Below are 22,172 nucleotides of genomic sequence, written 5' to 3'. Positions count from 1 at the left end.
GAGGACAGGCTCAATAAATTAACATCAAATATCACCTTGTAGTAACTCAGGTGCTCAAAATTCTGAAATATTCCCAGCAACATTTCCTTTTAAACTAAGTTGATTGAGAAGGAAGATAAAATATAAGAATATGTAATAATCGTAAAAAAAACCACTTGTTTTAGCATCTTTGTTTAATTCTGTGTATTCATCCTGAAATCATTGGATGCACTTCTAAAACAAAAAACTAGATTCATTAATTTGGTGTAGCCAATGCAATTTGTGATTATTCAGCCCTTTTCTCAAATCAGCTTAAATTAAATCTGAATATTACATTTTGCAGAACGAATTACATTATCGCTTCACTTATTTTATTCATTCATTTATACATTTATAATTTTAAAAGATGTTTCGGTGTAACCAAATTTTGGGCTTGACTCAATTATCTTCTGTTAATCAATGAAATTCTTAAAAGAAAAAAAAATGTAAATGTGCCTGATGCGTACATCTTGGAAAGGATAAAATAGTGGGATATTTTCTGATCCACATGATTTATTGTAGAATTTCAAAGTTACTAATTACCTGGGGAAACGGCTTCCAAAACGTCTCTCTTCTGCTCTGAACGTGTGAAATGTTATAAACGTTCCCTTCCCCCGCCCGCCTCCCTGCCCCTCCCCTCTTTTGACTGTTTGGGTTCTTTACACCAGCCAAAATCCAGTTAGCTCTCTTAAAGGCTTCAGTAATATGCTGAATTGCTCTCTGCTTGAGTTTAATGGAGTTAAATGAGCCTGAATGATGGCAACAGTTTTAGCTGTCTAGCACGTGGCTTATTAAAGACGGTAATTGCATTTGAAAAGGAAAGACATTTCCTGGATCCACAGGAAGAAAATCAAAGAACTTTTCCCCTGAAGCTGGAATCTACCTAGCTTTTTGGCATCCTGTGGGACCCTGTAGAATAGATCAACTTCCCCGGAAAAAAAATGGAATTGACCTTTGGAGGATTGAAATTGCTGGAAAAAGTAGAGACCCCCCCCCTTTAAATTGATTACAAATGAGATTTTTAGAGAATGGTCCTTGCAGGACACCTTTTCTTTCAGAGGGACAAAAACAGTGACAACTGAGAGTTTGACCAGAGAAAAAAACAATTTTGTTTTCCTTCTGCTGGCTTGAAGCTGACATAAAAATATATGCAAGAATGGCTTTAGGAGTGAAAGCTACAAACAAAAACCAAACTGTAAACTCTACCCAGCAATGAATTAACTCTCGTCTTCCATGCCCCCATATTTTGATCTACATATAATTCATTCTCTTTATGGTCGCTATTTCTGTGTTAAGTCGGGGAGAGGGGAAAATGCTTATATTTCAGGCTTTCTAACAATTTGTCATCTTTCACAACTACCTTAAATATATTCCCCTGGCAATCAGTCTCCTTAACTGATCTGGGGAAATCGATCCACTAAAAATCAAGAAACCACATTCCCTGGCAATTAGAAAAAAGTAAATAAAACCGTAGTCCATAAAATATGCAGGTGCGCGTGGCTGTAAAAATACTTATAGGCGCATGCATCTACTTATTCTCCAACTCCTTTGATTAAGAGTAAAGGTCATATATGGGTTGATTTTTTTCCCCTCCTCCAGAAATGCTGGGCATTAGCCAATAGAAGTTTGTGCTCTTCTTGGTATACTTTGCAATATTAGGGGAGAAATGAAGCTATATAGCTTTTTTTAAATTAGCCAGGCTCCTTCCAAGTAAGCTGCATAAGCTGTATTCTAGAATGAAAGCTGAACCCCAAGGCTCACCTTTTTAGTTCCTTAATTTTTTTTTTGTGAAAAGAGGGAAGGGAAGAGATTCACTGTGGGAAATAATAAACTAAGGTGAAGGTGGGGGAGTGTGAATGGTCAGAATCAAGCCATCAGGTTGCCTGGCCTGTTTTTCTTGGTGGCTTCATCTAAAAAGGTTGGACATTGTTGAAAGAATTGAGTTTCATCATCAGCACAGAGGGGGTTATCTTTAAAGAGCGATCCTCTTTTCAATTGCTACCTTTCAAACATCCTGGGTCTCAAGTCTCATTTTTTTTTCTCAGCTGGCTGGAGATTATGGCTGTTGGGAGTTTACCCTGTGTCTAGAGGACATTTGATGGAGAAGAACTGAAGGGGATAAAACTTTTTCAACCTCTAACTTCCCAATGTTTTTGCAAAGCAGATTAAAAGAAGTCTGTGGGAAATAAAACCCATTTATTTGTCAAGCGCCAAGCCAGGTTGGCACTACCCTTCATCTGAAACCAGCGGCCTTGAAGGAAACACATTCACTTTAAATGTAATATCATAGGATACCATCTAAGACCTCATCCAGCCGAAAAGGCCCGATTAAATAACTCCTTACCCCAAAAAAGCAGCCAGATCGGTTAGTTGCAATGTCTGAATCTTGCACTTAACTTTCCGGGCCTCCCACAACATTAAGACTCAGAGATGCGGCTGTTCTGAATAGTCTAAGCACTTATCGAAAGAAAGCAGGCTATTGCCCATTCCCTGTTGACTCGGAAGGACCGACAGCGTCCCGAGAAACTCCCCCCCCTCTCTTCCTCCTAAAAATAAACGAATGCTGGTTCCTTTCTTTCCACTGGAAATCTTGACCGTCGCTGAAGTGAGAGAAGGAAGCGGCTTGGCGAAGATGAAGCGTCTCTTCCGAATTCATTCCCGATCCTGAAGTCTCTTTGCTCCGAGGCTCAGCCCCATCCCGCGCGTGGCGTCGGATGGAAGAGCTTCCGGGTCTCTTCCGACTGGTTGCGGGAGGGTGGGTCGGTGGGGGAGCCATATGGCGCTCTCCTTGAGCGAAAGCCCAGCGACTGGGCGGCAGTGGGGCTGATCAAAGCGAGGCGCGACCTCCAGCTGAGATCTCCTGTTCCTCGATTGTGCGGGATCACACGCAGCCCGGCCAAGATGGGAGAGGTCGGAGGAAAGAGAGCCCGCATTGGAGAGCCCATTGTTACTTCGGTGGCCAAACCAGCCAAAGTAAAAATAGGCAGGAAAAGAGAGGGGAGCGGGAAAGGGGGTGGGTAGGAAAGAGAGAGAGAGAGAGAGAGAGAGAGAGAGAGAGAGAGAGAGAGAGAGAGAGAGAGAGAGAGAGAGAGAGAGAGAGAGAGAGAGAGAGAGAGAGAGAGAGAGAGAAAACAAGGGCACTGTTGTCCTCATGGTGACCAGGGCACTGTTCTCCTCATGGTGACCAGGTATGCTGCTTCAAAATCTGGAGTCAAACCCCTTTGGTTTTCAGGCTTTATTTCTTCCATCTTGCCTGCCTATCCTGCCTGAATTTCTCTTGGAATCAAACTTTTGCTGAATGTCACAGGGCTTATGTTTGAGTAAACGCAGTTGAGGGAGTGTGCTGCCGAACTGGAGACCTGGGGTAAGCAAATAGCTTTGCGGACCCTCGCCATTCTTCCTTTCCCAAAATTTTCCTCCTAAAGCTGAGGACAACTGGAGAATAGCTTGGTTGGATCCAAGCCCCCCCCCTCCTCCCCCCCCCAAAATAAGAACCTCTGAGGTGGCTGCATTGTCGGGTAAGGAGAGGGATAAAGAAGGCAGCAGCAGCAACAACAGTTATAATACAATGCGTTTATCAGGTTTTCAAACTGGTTTAGAAAAAGGAGAAAACCTCTTTGAGCCCAATACCGGTTAGCAGCAGAAACCTCACTGTGTACAATAGGGCTTATGTGTGTAAGTAAACAGGCATGGGCTCTACTGTTGTGCCAGACTTAATAGGACTACTACTCTGGAAAGTGAATAGGATTGCAGCATTGCGTGCATGCTAGAGACACATATGTGTGTGGGCAGGTGTAAGCATCAGAGTGGCAACAACTTACAAAATTGCGTTCTTTGTCCCTGTACTCCTGATTGGACCTTTCTTTAATTTAAGGAAAATTATTTAAAAATTAGGGATGTAGACCTGTGCATACATGGGATACATGGAATTCACAGATATTTGCCAAGGAACATGTCCTGGTGTTGAGTTCCACTAATAAGGGCAAATACGTTTTTCAATGGAAATAAACTCACTAAATGGGATCTCGGCATAGCTTGAACATATTTTATATTAATAAGCTCCTCCAAACAGAGGCCTGCTTTTCGCAGACCACCTTCAACACTCATGGCAGGATAAATACACCAATGCTTAATTTTTTAGTCCAAGGATTTAGTTCAGCATTATAATCTGAATATAAACATGTACAGTCCTGAACCACAAATGTACAAAAAAAACATGGTCACATACTAACCAGCTAGTCCAATAAAAATACTGCATGCATTGGGAAACATTTGAATACCCCCGCCCCTCCCAAGAGTAAGAGTTAATTTTCCAAATATATTGTGAATATAACTTCATTTCAAGGGAGGTATAAATTGCACCAGAAACAGGATTTAAACTGCTTGTTTTCCTATTGCCCCACTAATATGGCGAGTTAAATTCCATTAGTAGCAAACCTCCTAAGAAATGTACTCCTAACCTTTTTCATCAAATACAACAGATTGTATTTGTGCAGAATTGTTTGCAAGGTTAATAGCCATTATCCACTAAGGTGTTAGCCTTCAGAACTATAAGACTAGATTAGGTTCAGAATAAACAACATTCTATACTTGGGGAGTGGGGGTGTAAAAATCACAAAGAATCCCATTCCAGAATTTACTTTTAGACTAAAAAGCCTCAGTCCACTGAAGAAGAAAGTCAAAGTAACTCCTTTTTTAATGCTATGATTCTAAAACTCAACACATTTCATTTCCCACTAAAATCAATACAAATATTCCCATTGATACAATCATTACAGGTATGTTTCATGCCAAGGTACTTACTAGAATTTCATTCCTAAATAACAGAAAGGGATCAGTATGAGATTCATTTAAGAGAATTCCCTCTTAAAACTGCAGTTGCTAAAGATTAGCTTATTCTACAAGCCCTCACCCTCAAACTGAAATAAACTTTGGTGTGCTTGAAGAAAGGAAGATCTATTGTAGGGAAATCCCTAATTCTTAGGGTTTTTTATATTAAAGTAAATATTTTAGTTTGTGACATTTTTAGTAGAATTGGTCCAATATTCAATAAGTTTAATAAATTTTTAATATAGATCTAATAAGGTGACTCTTTGGAATAAGGTGACAGAATTCACAGTTCTGTCATTGTTCTCATAATATATTGCCTTGCCTGGAGAGGGGGAAAAACTGCCAACAATTCCCTTTGTTTACCCCTGTCTTCCTCTTTGAACCCTAGGTTCATTTTTAACTGGCTTAGAAGTAAATAGTCTTTCAATAATGGAATAAAGTAAAAGAAAATAACCCAAATCCACTCATTGATAATATTTGATTTATTTAAAGTCCTTAATTGGAAATGATAAAAAAAAAATTAAAAGGAGAAGGGGAAAAACATGCTCCATGGCTTATATTTTCATAAAAAAAAACCCCCAAAAAGAACCAAAACATTTTTTTTCAATTACAATCACATTTATTATAAAATTAAGATTTTTATTTGCTTTAAAATGGTGTGTCATTTTAAAACCGTTTATTTAAAGCACTTTCAAGCTGTCAAGAAGAAAGTATAAACCGTGCAAATAAATTAAGAATATTGTAAAGGCAAACGGGGGCGGGGGAGGAGAGTGAGAGAGAAGGGAACCAAAAAGGGGGGAGAAACCCGTTTGGCTATGGTAAAACGTCATGTAAAAACTGTAGAAAGTGCATTAACACTGGATGAACTGCTAACAACGGTAGAGTAGAATTAAGCGACCTCAAAAAAAAAATAAAATAAAATAAAATAAAATTCAGGAAGGTGGTGGCTGATCTGATGAAAGCAGTCTAGGCCAGGGAGCATCTCCCAGTTCAGAATATTCTTCGAGGAGGCAGGGCTGGAACAAAAATAGTCATAGAGTTCTGGAACTCACGGAGGGGTGGGGGTGGGGGCAGATTCTGAGATTAAATAGATGTAGTCCCGATGCTGAAGGAGACTCCTTAGTAACAGCTTGTGGGAAAACGGGTGGGTGGGTTTGGAAATAATAGTAACGTGCCTTAAAAGGCTGTGTGACCTGTACAGTTCGGTATCCTATCCAGATCCCATTGGAAATGCAGGAGACCCTTTCTCTATTCCACTTGCCATCTGTGCTCTGCCCCTTTACAAGGCGGGGGGGGGGGGTTCCGGGACCTGTCACCCGTGCTTCCCTGGGGTCAATGTGTCTGTGAGGGAGGGAGGGGGGGGGCGAGTTCAGCAAATGCCCTTTCCCTAAGTCTCAAAGCAGGGCCAAGTTCTCCCTCTCTGCGCTGCATCCTTCAAAGGGTCGGACTCCTAATCTAATGTCAACTCTCCGCCCGGCTCTTTACCTGTATACCGGGAAGAGTCACACGCAGGCCAGCAAGTCCGGGGCTCAACTTCGACCTACTGAATCCACTTCGGGCCTGGGAAAACCCCGCACAAGGCAGAGGTTTCCCAGAAGCCACCCACGCGCGGAGGAGAGCGGCGCGGGCTGCTTGGGGTCGAGACTCGGCTTTCTCCCCCCCCCCCGCCACTCCAAGCGGAGGCCTCCCTTTTCCTGTGGAAAATCCCCCCACCTCCCCCAATTTGGGCGAGGTGGCTTCAAAGGAGAAAAGGCGGGGAAACGCAACCACTCAAATTCTGAGTTTCAAAACGGGAGGCTCGCTCGCTTGCTTCGTTCAGTGGCCAAGGGTGGCCTACACGGGGCTCGTAGAGAGAGGAGGGCCGGGCTGTGGGATTTGCTGGACTTGTCAAGCCGAAACCGGGAGAAAGGGGGACGCACTGGCGGCGGGCATTATCCGAGCCACCCCCGAGGATAAAGTAACAGTCCTTTCGCTTCTTGCGCGTGTTCCGTTTGCCTTTCTGTTTTCCCCACGCACGGATCGCGGGCTGGAGGTGGGAGGGGGCGGAGGCAAGCCGACGGTTTGCAGTTTGGGCAGAAATCTAAGGGCAGTGTTTCTCAACCTTGACCATTTTAAGGCATGAGGACTTCAACTCCCAGAATTCCACAGCCAGCATTGCTGGCTGTGGAATTCTGGGAGTTGAAGTCCACATGCCTTAAAATGGTCAAGGTTGAGAAACACTGATCTAAGGAGAGACACAGACAAGGAGGGAAGGAGGGAGGGAGGGAGGGAGGGGGGATTCCGCTCGCTTGACCCTCCAGTCCCACCCGGCCGGCTAAGAGGTGTTCAGTACCGGTCTGGAATACACACCTTGGTAGTAGGAGGGCTCCAGGGCCGAGGGCTCAATGGCTCCCCTCCCGCCCATGGAGGCGCTGCTGAGGGGCAACCCGCCGGGCAGGCCGGCCCCGTAGGAGGAATATTGCAGCGCTTGCTCGTAGGCTTTGAAGTCCAGCTTGTGCTGCTGTTCAGAGGAGGACATGAGGTTGTTGATGGAGAAGGGGTGGTTGAAAGAATAGTGGGGGTCGCCCTTCAGGTGCAGCTGCGGCTCGTGGGGTCCCAGCGCGTGGCCCGGGTGACTCAAGGGGGCCAAGGCGGGCCCGCCGGGGACCGAGGCGGCCACTGCAGCCGCCGCTGCCGCCGCGGCGGCCACGGAGGGCTTCAGCTCGGCTCCGGTCCCGTTTTGGCCCAGGGCTTGCGGGCTGCCGGCGCCGGGGTTGGACGGGGCGGCCTCGAGCTGCCCACCTTTGGCTTGGCCTCGGTGCGAGGGAGAGCCGGCCCCGCCCGGGTCTTTCCTTCCCTCGCCTCCGCCTGATCCGCCCTTGGGCCCGGCTTGCTTTTCGCACTTGAAGCGCTTCTGGCGCCGGAGGTAGCAGCCGTTCTCGAACATGTTGCCCGAGTCCGGGTGGAGCGTCCAGTAAGAGCCTTTGCCCGGCTTATCCGGCGAGCGGGCCACCTTGACGAAGCAGTCGTTGAAGGAGAGCGAGTGGCGGATAGAGTTCTGCCAGCGCTGCTGGTTCTGCCGGTAGTAAGGGAAGAGGTCCATGATCCACTGGTAGATCTCGCTCAGCGTCAGCATCTTGCTGGGCGCCTGCTGGATGGCCATGGTGATGAGCGAGATGTAGGAGTAGGGCGGCTTGGCGTGCGGGTAGCTGCGCTTGAAGCTCTTGGCGTCGCGGCCGCGGCTCAGGTTGGAGGAGGCGTAGCCCATGGGACTCATGCAGGGCCCCATGGCCCCGTAGGCGCCCAGTCCGTTCAGCGAAGCCTGCGGGCCGCCCATCGCGTTCATGCCGCCGGGACTCAGCGCCGACCCCATGGCTGACATACTGTTCATGCTGGCTCCGGTTCCGCCGGGACTCAAGCCGGGCCCCAGGCTGGGGTTGGCGTAGGACATGTTGAAGGAGCCCGAAGTCATGTTGCCGCTGGTGGTCATGGCGTTCATGCTCATGTAGCTGTTCATGGAATTCATGGAGCCCAGGCCGGAATTCATGTTGCTCACTGGCACCGTGGAGTAGGCCTGCGGAGGGAGCACGGGTTAATCAAGCTGGCTCTTCCGACCCTCCCGCCCTGCCGCCCGCGCACCGTAGGATCCCTCGTTCCCCACCGTGTGAAGGTCTCATACATGGCCCCCGAATTTCCCCTTAGAGCAGTGTTTCCCAAACTTGACAATTTTAAGGCATGTGGACTTCAACTCCCAGAATTCCACAGCCAGCGTTGCTGGCTGTGGAATTCTGGGAGTTAAAGTCCTCATGCCTTAAAATTGTCAAGTTTGGGAAACACTGCCTTAGAGAATGCATGCCTCGTGCAGCCAGCCTTCCCCGTTCAGAGGAAGAGCAAATCCAGGCTTCCCAAGCCTGGGATTCCGCAGAAAGGGAATCCTTGTGGCCCAGCTTTGTCCCCGAGAGCATTCCGAATGAGTGCTAAGTTTCCGCACTGTCAGTTGCTAAAAAAAATAAAAAATATATAAAAAAAAATAAATCTGGAGAAGTGACAGAAAAGATACATCCGTATTATTCACAGAAAGAAATGGCATGCATCCGAAATAGGTAGGCGGATATAATAACGATGATAATAATATAAACATTTTGGCTGCATTGGCCAAAATTTGGGAGCTTTGGGAGATGGTGGTACTAGAAACATATAATTATGCATCACAGAGGGGAGGCTTCACAGGCTTCCGCAGGCAGGCTGCGGTGCCTTTACAGAAAGGAGGGTAGTTTTACTCAGGGCCAAATTTCCAGAGCTGGAAGGGGTCCTGTTTGCCCCTTGCACAAACCGCAACTGTGATTTAAGGAAGGGTTGGACTAAGAGCTCCGATTAAAGATCTGGAGAGATGTGGAGAACATCCGCCCCAAACCCCAAGGCGGGAGCAGATTGGAAACGAAAAATCTGCAAGGCCCAAATTTTCACCCGCCTTTTTGGCCAAACAGCAACAGTTCCCAAATCGGGGGCAGCCTCCAAACCTGTTTCCCACTTGGTTGGAGGCCCGTGCCGGTTGTTTGTTTTGTTTTGTTTTTCAAAATCTAAAGGCAGTGAAAGCAAACCAAGGTTCTCCTGAGCTGCTCAGAATCGCATCTGAAGAGAGCGAGGCAGACCCTCTTCGCACCGAGACGGCCCACTGCCTCAGCCCCACTCATCGCAACAGGCCCCGGGAAAGGGCAAGGGCGCAGCGCCAGCGGCCTAAACCACAAAAGCCGGGTCTTCCCAGCTCCTCGCCGTTCCCGAGGGCGCCCGAGAGAAGCCGAGGCCTTCACAACCCGCGACGGCTCCCCGAAGCCAGGAAAGCGAGATCGCCGCTTTTTCTCAGCCCCGCGTCCCCTCGCGCCCCTTCGCTTGCTCTCCCCAGCTTTTCCTCCGGCGGGGAATAACCTGGGCAACATTGTTAGGAGCCGCTTTTCTCCCAGGGCCTTGGCTGGTCCCTGCTAAATCGGGAAGCTTTCCTTAGGAGGAAGAACGATAATTTCGGGGAAGGGGACCGGGGGTGTCCAAAATCAAACAAATGGTCCTGAAATTTAGGGCCAAATTCTTCTCTTTGCCTTGCAGTCTAGACGTTTTGACTCACTGGTAAAGGACAGGTCGACAGGCCAAAGTTTTTCGAGGTTTAAATCAAAGATACAGCCCGCAAGGCGCCTTAAGAAGGCTAAAGAATAATTCTTGGAAAGGATTAAACTTTTCCCTAAAAATCGAATTATTAAGCCATTGATTTACTTTATTAACCCATATTGAAAACTGTTGGGGAAGGGCTGTGCCTTATAAACTCGTTGCTTAATTAGCTTTGTAAATATTGCCTATATTTGAACTATATTGTGTGGACTATATTGTCCCACGATGTTACGATTATAGTTTTGTATTATTGGAAATATATCAAGGAATGGTGATATTTGAATGATAGGCTATGTCCACAATAGTGCTTGCTTAGGCGGAAATGTCAATATGGGGAAAGATGCCTGCTATTTTTAAATTCTAGGAACCAAATCCAGCCTAGGAAATCAGTGCCGTCTACCATTAATTGGGGGGAAAATGTCTTCATGAGCACATGCATAGTTTGTTACTAAATACGGAAGTAATAGGAATGTGCTAAATTCCTTTCACTCTAAAAACACTTCCTTATAAAACAGAGTTTAGGTTTAGGGAGAGCAGGCAAATTCTTGTTTGCCGACCCAAGAGTCCACATTTGCCTAAGACGGTCGTTTGATTTTCTCTCCCACCCCACTGGAATACCGGTGAGGCGGGAAGACGCATCCAATGAGTCTCAACCTCTTTCTGAGCCCCCTTTGACCCCTAGCATTAAATTAGAAGCTCCTCTTTAAAAAGGGGCGAAACAAAATGCGGCTAGCATTTTTTTAACCACCGGCTGCATTTGCCGCGCAGCAACCCCGGATCATAATTCCTGTAAAGCCGCGCAAAGCAATTCCCGTTCCTGCACGCGCTTCAGACTATTTTACGTCTCATCGGGTTGCTTTCTTTTTCACTTTATACATTGCTACGTTTCCTGGGTGGCAGCTTATTAATTTTATGTCCCGCCTTTAGTCACGGAAAGGCTCCATTTATTCCCTCAGTTAGGGGGTTCACAGGTTCCTCCACCCTTCTTGTTCCTTCGCCCGCTTTTGATCCTTTTCTTTCAGCTCTTTGGAGCATATTGTAAAAATAAGGAACGTGGACATGAATGGACAATGAAAAGTTAGGCTCCTGGTTACGGAGTCGGATCGCATTCTCGACAGCGCCACCCGCCGGGCTCCGGGAGAATTGATTTCTGCTTTATTTTTTAATCTCTAACCCCCCACCCCCCTCACCCCCAACTCCGCGAAAGAAGCGTGCGGCAAAGTACACACACACACAAATGGTTATTTTTGCCTAGCTGAAGAACAATGCTGGCACAGGTGAGGGGTGGGAAGGGGACCAAACTAAACGTGAAACGTGCTTCCCGAGGGGGCTCGCGATGATTGTTCCCTCCCGCACGTACACAAACCAAGGCCCTACATGGAGGGACTCTGGAGCGGTTGGGAGGACCTGGAATTTAGGACTCTGCCGCGTTTCGACGCGCAATCCGAGGAGGTGATCAATAAGATCTTCCTCCCTCACCCCCGCCGGCTCGATGTCCCCCCCCCCCCACCCCGCATTTCCGCCGCGCTCGCCCCCCCCCAGTTGCCCCGTGGGACGATTGGAAATTCTGTTGATTCCTTCCCGGGCTTTGCAGCCAGCTGTAACACTGGAGAAGGCAGGTTTAAGGCACCATCAGGAGCGCGCGCTTAGGCTTGATTCCCGGGAGTGGGAAGACCCTCTTCTTGGCTGAAGCCCTCCCGACCTGTTGTCGGATCCCCACCCTCTCACCCCCCCCACCCCCGGGTCCGCTCACCTCCTGAGTCTCGGCGTAGTAACTGTTCCACTCGCTTGCGTCGTGCCCTTCCATTTTCACAGTCCCTAACATCCTGGAGTCAACGTGCGCGGTGAAATCATTCAGTCCCCTCTTGGCGAGCGAAAGAGAGGCCAGAAAACAGAGCCCCCCCGAGTCTAGCAGGAAGCCGGCCCCCGGGGAGGGCTCAGTCGAGCAGGGACGTTGGGTGGCGGCGAGCCACTCGAGAAAGTGAGGAAGTGCCGGCTGGGATGTGAGCGGAGTTGAGCTGAGGTGGATCTTACGTTGCACCAGCCGCCGCCGCCGCCGCTGCCGCCGCCAAAGCAGCGCCCACCTCCTTCTCCTCCTCCTCCTCTTCCTCCTCCTCCTCCTCCTCCTCTCCCCATTTGTCCGCCGCACAAAGACGTTCGCACCTACCAAGCCGCAGATGCACCTGCAGAGCAGGCAGTTCCACTCGGCTTGCAACTCCCCTGGGGCGTCTCTTTATTTGCAAAGCGGTGTAATTGGTTTATGCGGGATGGCGACGGGGGGGGGAGGAAGGACGGCGAGCGCCAAGGAGGTAAAAAAGAAAGAATTGGGGCGGGAGATAGAAGGGGAAGAAACAAACCCAGAGGAAAGGAGGGGGAGGCAGGAAGGAAAGGGGGAGGACAAGCCTTTGGTTTTAACTCCTCCCGCCGACCGGCCCGCCCGCCCGCCCGCCCGCTGCCACTGGTGGGGGGGGGGCAATTCCAGGGAAAGGCGGCACTCCCGTCTGTGTTCAAAGAGCAGACGCACGACCCCTGCGTAGGAGCTGTTCTGTCGGTTCGGACGCTTCTTTCCAGAAGGGGAGCAGGGCGGGTGGCTGCAGTTAAAACCAAGCCAAGAGCCCTGGGTTATCTGGGCGACTTCTCCTTAAGTGGCCGTTCTGTTAGGCTGCCGTTCTTTAGCAAAAGCGTTAACCTTTCTCGGTCGCGCTTGGACTTTGGGGGCAGGGGCTGCGGTAGGGACAGCAGCAGCAGCAGCAAGTTGGGTGCTAAGCATTGTCCCCCTCCTTCCAACGATGCGTAAAAGTCGAAGGGCAAGAGGCGGTTTGGGGAACTGGTCCCCCTTCAACAAAATAAAGCGCCCCTCCTTGCAAAGGGGAAAAATCCGTACACTAAAATGTAACCTTGCCTGGATCGGGGTCCTACATTATAGCTCTCCCCCTCCCCTCTCCTTCTCCCCGGACAGGCAGAAACATAATACAATAGAATTCGTGCCATTTGACAGGGAAAATCTGCTCTGGAGGAAAGTTTCAGCAAACCCCCCCCCCAAATCATTTGGGCATTATATTCTTTCTTTCGGGCAGAAGCACCGGCTGGATAAATGAGTCACTACTGTGACGTTCAGCCAGTCCAGGCCCGGCGCACTGAGGTCTGAACGGTGGATCTCTTGGCCTGAAACCTCCGCTTGGCAAGGGGCCCAGGTGAGTCATTCCGACCATTTTCATTGCTTTCTTCCTCCCGCTCCAGCCCCGCGCCTTGACTGGAAATCGTCACCGTAGGAACCGCCTGGGCGAGTCAATAACAGGTGATTGCCACGGGAGATTTGGCGACTGAGCCAGAAATGGCTGTGGGGCACAAATCTTCGGTTGTCCTCCTGCCATTGCTTTAGACCAGGTGGAGATCTTCTCTTGCACATTTACGCCACCCCGTCTAACCTTGTTCTGCAAGGGGCATCTCTACTCTCCTGAAATCAGGTGGCCCATGGCACACCGAAGTCCTGCGGTTGGCTTGATGGAGGCCTCCCAGCATCAAAAGTTACGAAAACGTGCAGTCTTACTTGCTCTCCCCAGAGTTGGTGGCAAGCAAGTGGGTTGGGGAATAATTTCGTGGGTAGAAACTAAAGCAAGCAACTCGGGAGGATTTAAAAGTGGGTCTTGGAAGATCTTGATTTTCCGTGGGTTGAATCCAAGCTTAAGTATAATTGGCCTCCCTCTCGTTGACTTCAGCAGAATAAAATAATTTAATCGGGATCCAAAGCCAGACTATTTACAGTACAGTACTACCAGGTGGACATTTCCTCCGAGTAGCTACCTTCATTTTTCAGATTTCTGAGCAGCCCATCTCACTCAAGGACAAAGCAGTCTGCTCAGAGTTGAGGAACAATGCATAGATAGTGCATAGAAGACTGTGGCTTATCCACTTAACACATTCCTTGTCCTTTATACCCTTAAACGCCCCCACTCGCGCCTAATGGCAGTCCTAATCAACAGTTATGCTGCAGTGTAAGCCACTTGGAGAAAATAAGGTTCTCTGAACTGAACTCCAGATATGGATCGGTGCCAGTAGAGCCCATTGGCTCAAGGGCTGTAGGTGAGGTTGCCGGTTAAATTGGCTGGAAGCCAAGTATTTAATTTTGCCAGGCTTGAGTGGACGCTGTTCTTCCAACCTGCGGCCTTTTCACTGGAATCCACATTTTGTGTTTACCTGGATGTACTATCTCTGAAATAGGTGAGAGTTCTGGGCATTCCCCAAATTTGAGCATCTTTAAGGAAACGTGCAGGGAAACAGTATGGAGCAGAATCTCTCCCAGATGGGGCAGACAGGCAGGCAGGCAGAGCAACCACGGCCCCTGCTAGGAAAGTACATTTTCTTTCTTGTGTTGAAGATGCCTTTCTGGGTCAGAATGTAGGCGATGCAATTGGAATCCAGATATTTCTTAGGATAATTTTTCCTGGCCGGTGTTAAAGGGCTTGAATCCAGAATACCATTTCCAGTTTACTTGGGATGGCAAACCTAGCTGTTTATTTCTTTTGCATTCCTGAGATTTCCTTGAAGTCTCCATCAAGCTAAGGTTTGTCCTTCCTTATTGATTCACACTGATATGTAGTTCTATTAATAAATATCAATTAAACAAAAGCAAACTTTTTTTTTAAAGTAGCGACATCCATAATTTTAAAATATGCTTTAAGGTGCTAACAAAAAGCTCCTTCTTTTGTTCCCTCCTGCCAACCCCCTTCTTAAATCTGGCAAGAGAAGGAAGTTAAATCCTTGATTCAAGCGAAGGTCTCAAATCAGCAGGAGAGAACAAGAAAAAAAAAGTATGCTATTAAAAAAGTAAAAGCGAAAACACAGTCTTGCAAAGGTACATTGTTTTTACACCCAGTTGCATTGTAAATGAAAGACCCTGGAATAAAATGCTTTGGAAACAAGTTTGCCACGGAAGAACTTTTATGCTGCAACCGATAGCTATCGTTTATAACGCACTGATAGAACTCTGTGATCCTAAATGCATTATCTGGAATAAAGTATGTTCAAATTGGTAGCCATTGTAAGGCTACAGTAATTGAGATTTGTAAGGCTAACGAAGTCCATCGGAATGTTAACACCCACATTATGGCAATAAATGTGATAGAAATCTAGAGCGTTTTTAAAATCTCAGTGCAGTGCGATCCAAAACAATCCCATAAATTTAGATTTGAATGATTTGCAATCCTTTGGATGTCAGCCAATAAATAGGACACTGGCTATTCATAAGACACTTGCAGAATTCCTAGGGCTTTAATTTAATGATGGGTCTGTGGGATGGGGATGGGAACAGAGGTGTAAAATGCGAATTACAGATACAGATGGACTCCAGAAGATGGTAGAGGACAGGAAGGCCTGGAGGAACGTTGTCCATGGGGTCGCGGTGGGTCGGACACGACTTCGCAACTAACAACAACAACAGATACAGAAGAGAAATGACTCTCCCGGATTATGTTTTCCGTTTCCCTCCATTAATTCAGCAAAACCATGTCATCTGATCAAAATATAATCGATGATGATGATGTTTATGATGGTGGTGGTGGTGGTGGTCGTGAACAACAGTAAAAGCTATTGGGATCATGAACGTTTTTGATATTGGGTCAAAGGTTACCAAATCGCAGCAAACTAAAGTACCAGGCGACAAGAAATTGACTGACAGTTTGAGCAAGGAAAAAGGCAAGGCTCTGAGTTATCGTACTGCCTTTTCCTAAAGATTTTAACCCTTCCGCGTTAAAAGCTTGGCATCTCAAGGGCACCGCGCCCCCCCCCATTTGGGAAAGGGGCAGCCGGTGGAAGAAAGGGAAGGCGACAAGGCCGCCGGGCAGCTGCTCTGCTTCCGCAAAGGCGCAGCGCCTCCTGTTGTTCGGTTGCGGCGCCAAGCGCGCACAGAGGGCCAGGAGGCGAGGGAGCGGATGCCTTTTTTTTTTTCACTTTTCCGACGGCTGGATCCGAAGAACGACGCCCAACGCCCAACCTGCCCAAGTGGCCTTTGGTAACTGACTTCCTTGGGCCGGGGAAAAGATGTACCGCTCGGCACTAGTCCACCACCCGGACGCGAGGTTTCATTCCGAGCCCTTGGCGGCGGGTGGACCGATTGGCGGACCTCTGGATGCCTCTTGCCACACTTTTAAAGGGGCCCGCGAAGGAAGACGAACAGCCAGAAGCGGGCTGCTAGTGCTGAGAGTGGCGGCGGCGGAGGCAGGCAGGCTCTCAAGAGCCTTCTGGCTCGGCGCTTCCCGAAGAGTGGGCGTGCTGCTGGGGGGTGGTCCCGGGGTTTCTCTTCCCACCTCCATCCTCGGCGCTCGGGGAGGGGGGGAGAGGCTCCTCCTTTAACCCACCGTTTCCTCCAGAGGATAATTTAACGTTTGCAAAGGGTGGTCGTGGCGGGGAGGGGCTGGGTGTGCCAGAGCAGAACTCCAGGAGAATTCGGAGTTTTTGTGGGGTTTTTTGGGGGGGAAACGGGGAGGGGAAGGAAGAAGGGGAGAGCCCTTCGACAGAAAATGCGGAGGAGAAACATTGCTTTGGAGCTGAAGCAAATGCATAAAACACGAGAGAGGGTGGCCCGGCTCAGGTGATGCAGCCCTAGCGGGGAGAAGCCGATTCAGGCTCTCCCGAAACCAGAAATGCTCCCAGCCGCCGCCTGCGCTGCCCGTCTTGGGCCAAGCAGCGCTCCCCCCCCTCCCCGGCCATCTTTGCCGGGATCCAGAGCTTCACTTCATCACTGCTATAAAGTACTCGGCCCGGGACTGGTTGCTGGCGCGATCAGCGTGGGGAAAAAAAAAAAAAACGACCCGAACATTGTCAGAGGTATCTCGCCGGCAGTACCCAGCCAAGCACTACTTACCTCAAAGAAAGCTAAGCGGGGTTGGGTTGCTTAAGGCTTGCTTAGGAGATCCGGGGCAGCCCAGGGCTGTAGGTTAGAGTGAGAAGTCGAAAAAGGTCCCCCCTGAAAAAGGCCGGGGAGGCAAACAAGGGCAGGGTGGTGGCCAAGAAAACCACCTGGATGTGTCCACGTGGCGTTCAACTCCGTAGTTCCGGGGGGAATTTTGGTCTTCGCTTTTTGAGCGCTGCTTCTGGGACAAGTCTTGAACTTGATCCACCCCTTGGGATATCTTCTCTCTCTCTCTCTCTCTCTCTCTCTCTCTCTCTCTCTCTCTCTCTCTCTCTCTCTCTCTCTCTCTCTCTCTCCCTCCCTCCCTCCCTCCCTCCCTCCCTCTCTCTCCCTCTCTCCCTCCCTCCCTCTCTCTCTCCCTCTCCCTCTCTCTCTTGCCAGAAAAGCGCCTCTTCTCGCCCCCGCGGCGCTTAAGAGCCCAATTCAGTTCCTCTCCTTTTTACCTCAGTTGCGCTGTAATGTTGGGAAGCGGCGGCCGAGAGGAGCGGAGGATGTGGGGACTCCCGCACTTTGCTTAGCGCGCCATTCATCAACCCCTTTATTTGAACGGCGAATTGAAAGCCGGGCGCAGCAAATCCTTTAGGAAGGGGAACCCCTACTAAACCTAGTGGTGCTGCCGTCAAAGTAAAAGCATGGGAGAATGAATAATTTCCAAGACTCTACTTTCTTTTGATTTTATTTTATTTTATTTTTTAAAAAAAACACTTTTCCAATATTAGTTTTAGATTGGAGAGTCCAGTGGCAACTATTCCACTCAAGAAAGGAAGGAAGGAAGGAAGGAAGGAAGGAAGGAAGGAAGGAAGGAAGGAAGGAAGGAAGGAAGGAAGGAAGGAAGGAAGGAAGGAAGGAAGGAAGGAAGAAAGGAAGGAGATAGTTTTACATTCCAATATTTCAGTTTCTCCTGGATTTGGCTAATTTTGAACACACTAAATCTGACTTCGCTTTATCCTGGTGGCCATGTGTATTCACATCTAGCCGTTCCAGATGTCTGGGTGGAAGGAAAGCTCTGCTCTTCCGAAAAACAGCAGGGGGTTCGGCCCTTTCTCTGCCTTCTGGGAGAAGGGGATGGTAGGAGTGTATTTGGTATTGGATGGTGGGGTGGTAGGAGAGGAGTATATTTAATCTTGCTAATGAGGGTCTGGGATGTTGCGTCTGAGCCTTGTGAAACAGGGCCAAGTCCCCAGCGAACAGCCTTAACGCTGTCCTTCTCGGTTGTGTCTAAAAGGCAATTAAATGACGCAGATAACAACAGATGCCCAGGCGGGTCAGTTTTACCCATTCTCTCCAAATTTTCCTTGACTCGGAGGGCAAGACCACCCTTGAAACTCATGAAGTGAAATCTTCTCACCCTCTGGATCTTTATTTAGAGAAAAGGAATCTGGGCAGAAGCACAGGTTTTGCCAAAAATGAGATTATAGGCGATTTAAGGACAGAATCGCTATGCCCGGGGCTAGTTAAATAGCGGTTTGGAGGTTGACTTGGCTGAGAAAGAGGGAGCGGGATGAACTGTTCTTGAGTAGCTGCTGAACTCTAAAGTAGATGTCATCTACCCTGGAGATGTCAGTTGGTATCAGCAAAGGTTTTTTTTTCTCTAGCTTATCATTTCCAGCTGCCGTTTTCTTAATTAGCAATAGCACATTCACCTCCAAGCATATTCAGATGTAACCAAATACCAGCTCAATTATCAGAAAAACTGAATTTCAAGAGCCCTGTGGTTTAATTCGGGTCTTATCACCCTTTCTATTTTAAGAAAGCATTTCTGGTCTCCACCATACCGTTCCAGTTATCTGACCCAGTTTATAGCCACTGGAAACAGTTTATCATATCTTTATCTGAAGCTCCAACATTATTCTTCTATTCTTCTTGTTAGTATATCCCCCTCCCGCCCCCAGCATATTAAATTTCAATTGCAGCCCAATCAAAATTCCACCTCTTTCCATAGGTAAGGATCTGCAGGAGCTGTTGCTCCGTTTTGTTTTGTTTTTAAGAGCGCTACTGAGCATTTATAGAGTCGTTCATTCAACGAAGAAGGATCATTCACAATAATTATAACAAAGTATAGATGGAACAGATTTTCCGGCAATATTCTTATGCTCTATGTACACTCAATACAACAGGAAATGAAGTGTGTGGTGAGGAGTAACAAGTCGTGGGGGGGGGAGGGACAGAAGATGAAAATTGCTGCTCACTTTTCAGCTCCATGTACCTTTCAGGACAGAGGCAATAAAATTCCTTGATCTTTCCACTTCTCCAGGTGAACTTCGAAGGCCTTCTGAGATTTTGGAAACAATTCCAGATTGATATGTGTTTTGCAAATGCACAGCCCCACCTAATGAGTTTGCACAGAAGCAAGTCCGGTGTGCTTCAAGCCCCAAGAAACTTTTACGATCGTCAGTGCCCAGATAGCTTCAGGATTAAATTAAACCAATTTTGCTGAGAACTGATAAAATCGGGATGCTGTAACACCAGGGGAGTGTCTTATACATTGAGGAAAAACTGTTTTTTTAAAAAAAGTTTGGTCTCCGTCAATTTTTTGTTAGCGCTCTTCACTGTCGTGTTATGAATCTCACTGAAAAAAATAGTAACAATGATAGGATTACATTATCTATAAATTTTAATCCCTGTTGGTCAGAAGGTATGGCCAAAAATCTGATCAACTGTTATTTGGACTATGATTTATTAGCGCTGTCAGAGAATGAGAAGGACGCCCAAATTAATCTGTCTAGTGAAGGGTTTCTCATCCTTGTCAACTCTTAAGATATGTGGACTTCAACTCCCAGAATTCATGCTGGCTGAGGAATTCTGGAAGTTGAAGTCCACACATCTTGAAGTTATTGGTCTAGTTATCTTCCTCTAAAGCAGTGTTTCTCAACCTTGACCATTTTAAGGCATGTGGACTTCAACTCCCAGAATTCCACAGCCAGCGTTGCTGGCTGTGGAATTCTGGGAGTTGAAGTCCACATGCCTTAAAATGGTCAAGGTTGAGAAACACTGCTCTAAAGTTACCTTTTTTAAAATTCCGATAACTCTGAAAGGCAGCTTAGCTCATTCACTCTTGGCCAAAAAGCTTACTGGCAGGGTTGGGGATCTGAACCGGCAGTCCGGTATGTGCCTATTTTTTTTTCCCCTAAAAGTGTCCTAATTTTTCGAACGCAACTACTATTATCCCCAGTCAGATGACGGGCGGGGGGGGGGAGAGTGGGTGGTGGTGTTATACTGTGCCACAACTATAAGCCATCAGACTTCCTGTTCTGTGCTAGAGCTTCACAAAGCTTTTGAGCAGGAGGGAGGCATACGGACATATCCCATTCATCCTGTCTGTTAGGCAAATGTGATTAATTGTTCCCTTTTCACAGACGGACAACTTGTCCGAATACAAACGGAAAGATTTTTCTGGTGTGTTTAGGAAATCGTGAGACTTTATCCAAGGGCTGGCAACACCTAGTAATTGAGAAGGAAGGGGCACAGAAGCAAGGGCAGAACTTTGTCACACCCGTGACAAAACCTTTTCCTCATCGTGATTTGTTTGGTCTCCCTTTCTCCATAGCCACGTTTATTTGTCTCGCCCACTAAAGCACTCCAGGTCTGCCCCCCCCTCTCGGCGCTCCATTTGAGGTGGGCAACAGGATCTGATCCGATCTGGAGCGTGTAGTCTCTTCTCTCTCCCACCCCCCACCCCTTGCATGTGTCAAAGTACCTATCTCTAGTGCTCTTTATAAATCCCGGAGCAGCCCCTGGCACAGCTGTGTGATCGGAACCGTGTGATAGGCACAGCTTTCCCAGCAATCTCAGCCAAGGCAGGTGAGGCTCCGAACAGGCAGGAGCCGGGCTGACCAGGACATCCCGCAGTCCCGCACATTGCTGGGGAGCGGCGCTCTTTGTTTCTGCTATTTAAAATCTGAGTAGGGTATCTTCCTGCCCAAGTTCTACTTCTTAATGGGCCTGGGATATCTTAGAGCAGTGTTTCCCAAACTTGACAATTTTAAGGCATGAGGACTTCAACTCCCAGAATTCCACAGCCAGCAACGCTGGCTGTGGAATTCTGGGAGTTGAAGTCCACATGCCTTAAAATTGTCAAGTTTGGGAAACACTGTCTTAGAGGAGCGCCTTCCCCAATTTTTGCTGGGGCTACGACTCGGGAATGCCTTCAGAGTGTGTTAACAGACGGGGGGGGGGAAGGAGAGAAAGAGGGGCAGTCAGCACCTTCCCTAGACCTAAATCCTCTTCATCCTGACGCCTTACCCTTTTCCCCCACAAGTTGCTGCCATCGAAAGCTAAGGAGCTAAAACAAGCTTCCGCCTGGCCTCGACTCCCACTTTGAAACTGAAAGCACGTCGGAACCTCCGCTAGCGTGGCTACTTAAAGAGAAAGAAAGAAGGACAAATACTGTACAAAGCAGGTAGCCTGAGAGACGGAGCTCTCGTGACAATGGTCCCCCCCTCCTCTTTCAGCTACCTGCTGCAGGTATGGGTTGACCTGTGCACACAGCCTGCGATCCAATGATGCTGCACAAACACAGTGAGCGGTCCGGTCCAGGAAAGACCACCTGAGAGATATTGTGCCAGCCTCTGATCCCTTTCCCGGTGAAAGGAAAATGCTGGTGGGATCGAGGCCAAGATTGTGACAGCTGAACCCCTCAATTTAGGGAAGGCAGTACTGTAAGTGCAAAGGCAGAGGAGCTTAGCCTCGGTAGGTTTAAGGACGATTTACTAGTTAAACACGAATAGATGTTATTCAGAGCTTTTCATTCAAATCTCAAGCAAAAAAAATCTCTATAGTCATCTCTCTCTATCACTCTACTAGCCAATCTGTGACCCATTGGATCATCCTTTCAGATATATTTCCTTATCTAAATAGAGAATGCAAGACCAAATCTGCTGCCATGCTCTGCTGTCAGGCATGGTTTTGCGATGCCTATTGATTTTCTCCCTGCAACTTCCTCGGCTTCTCCGCTGATTTGTGAGAAGATGTCAGGGAACCTTATAAATGAAGATCATGTGGCATGGCAACACAGTAGCATGGCAGCATTAAACAGCAGTAGTGCAGCAGCACTGAAACAGCAAGAACTTTCCAAAGTTTTGCTTCCATGGAAGTAATGGGTCCTGGCATTTTATAAGTTAGCCCATCTGAGATACATTGGTTGAAAAGGTTTTACCCTATGATGCACCCTTTCACCCAGTTAAAGGCTCCAGACACGAGAGTTTTAGTAGTAGATACTGTAGTTCTCTACAGTAAATAGATAGATTTCTCTATCTCTATTTCTATTTATCATTTC

The 22,172-nt window shown here is 48.0% G+C and overlaps 1 protein-coding gene across 1 annotated transcript; it reads right to left on the bottom strand.

The window, feature by feature from the left end:
- Nucleotides 1-7,055: 7,055 nt before the first annotated feature.
- Nucleotides 7,056-12,162, bottom strand: FOXA1 (forkhead box A1). The gene is made up of 2 exons (XM_039351804.1): nucleotides 11,741-12,162; nucleotides 7,056-8,401 (listed from the first exon to the last, which is right to left on the bottom strand). Exons 1-2 carry the CDS (start codon nucleotides 11,810-11,812, stop codon nucleotides 7,163-7,165), a joined length of 1,311 nt encoding a protein of 436 aa, XP_039207738.1. The 5' UTR covers nucleotides 11,813-12,162; the 3' UTR covers nucleotides 7,056-7,162.
- Nucleotides 12,163-22,172: the final 10,010 nt, after the last annotated feature.

The sequence above is a fragment of the Crotalus tigris genome, unplaced genomic scaffold (assembly GCF_016545835.1).
Source record: "Crotalus tigris isolate CLP2741 ecotype Arizona unplaced genomic scaffold, ASM1654583v1 scf7180000018371.15429387391:27106975, whole genome shotgun sequence".
NCBI classification, from domain to species: domain Eukaryota; kingdom Metazoa; phylum Chordata; class Lepidosauria; order Squamata; family Viperidae; genus Crotalus; species Crotalus tigris.
Note: the sequence above shows the minus strand (reverse complement) of the source record. Positions and strands in the feature narration are given on the sequence as shown.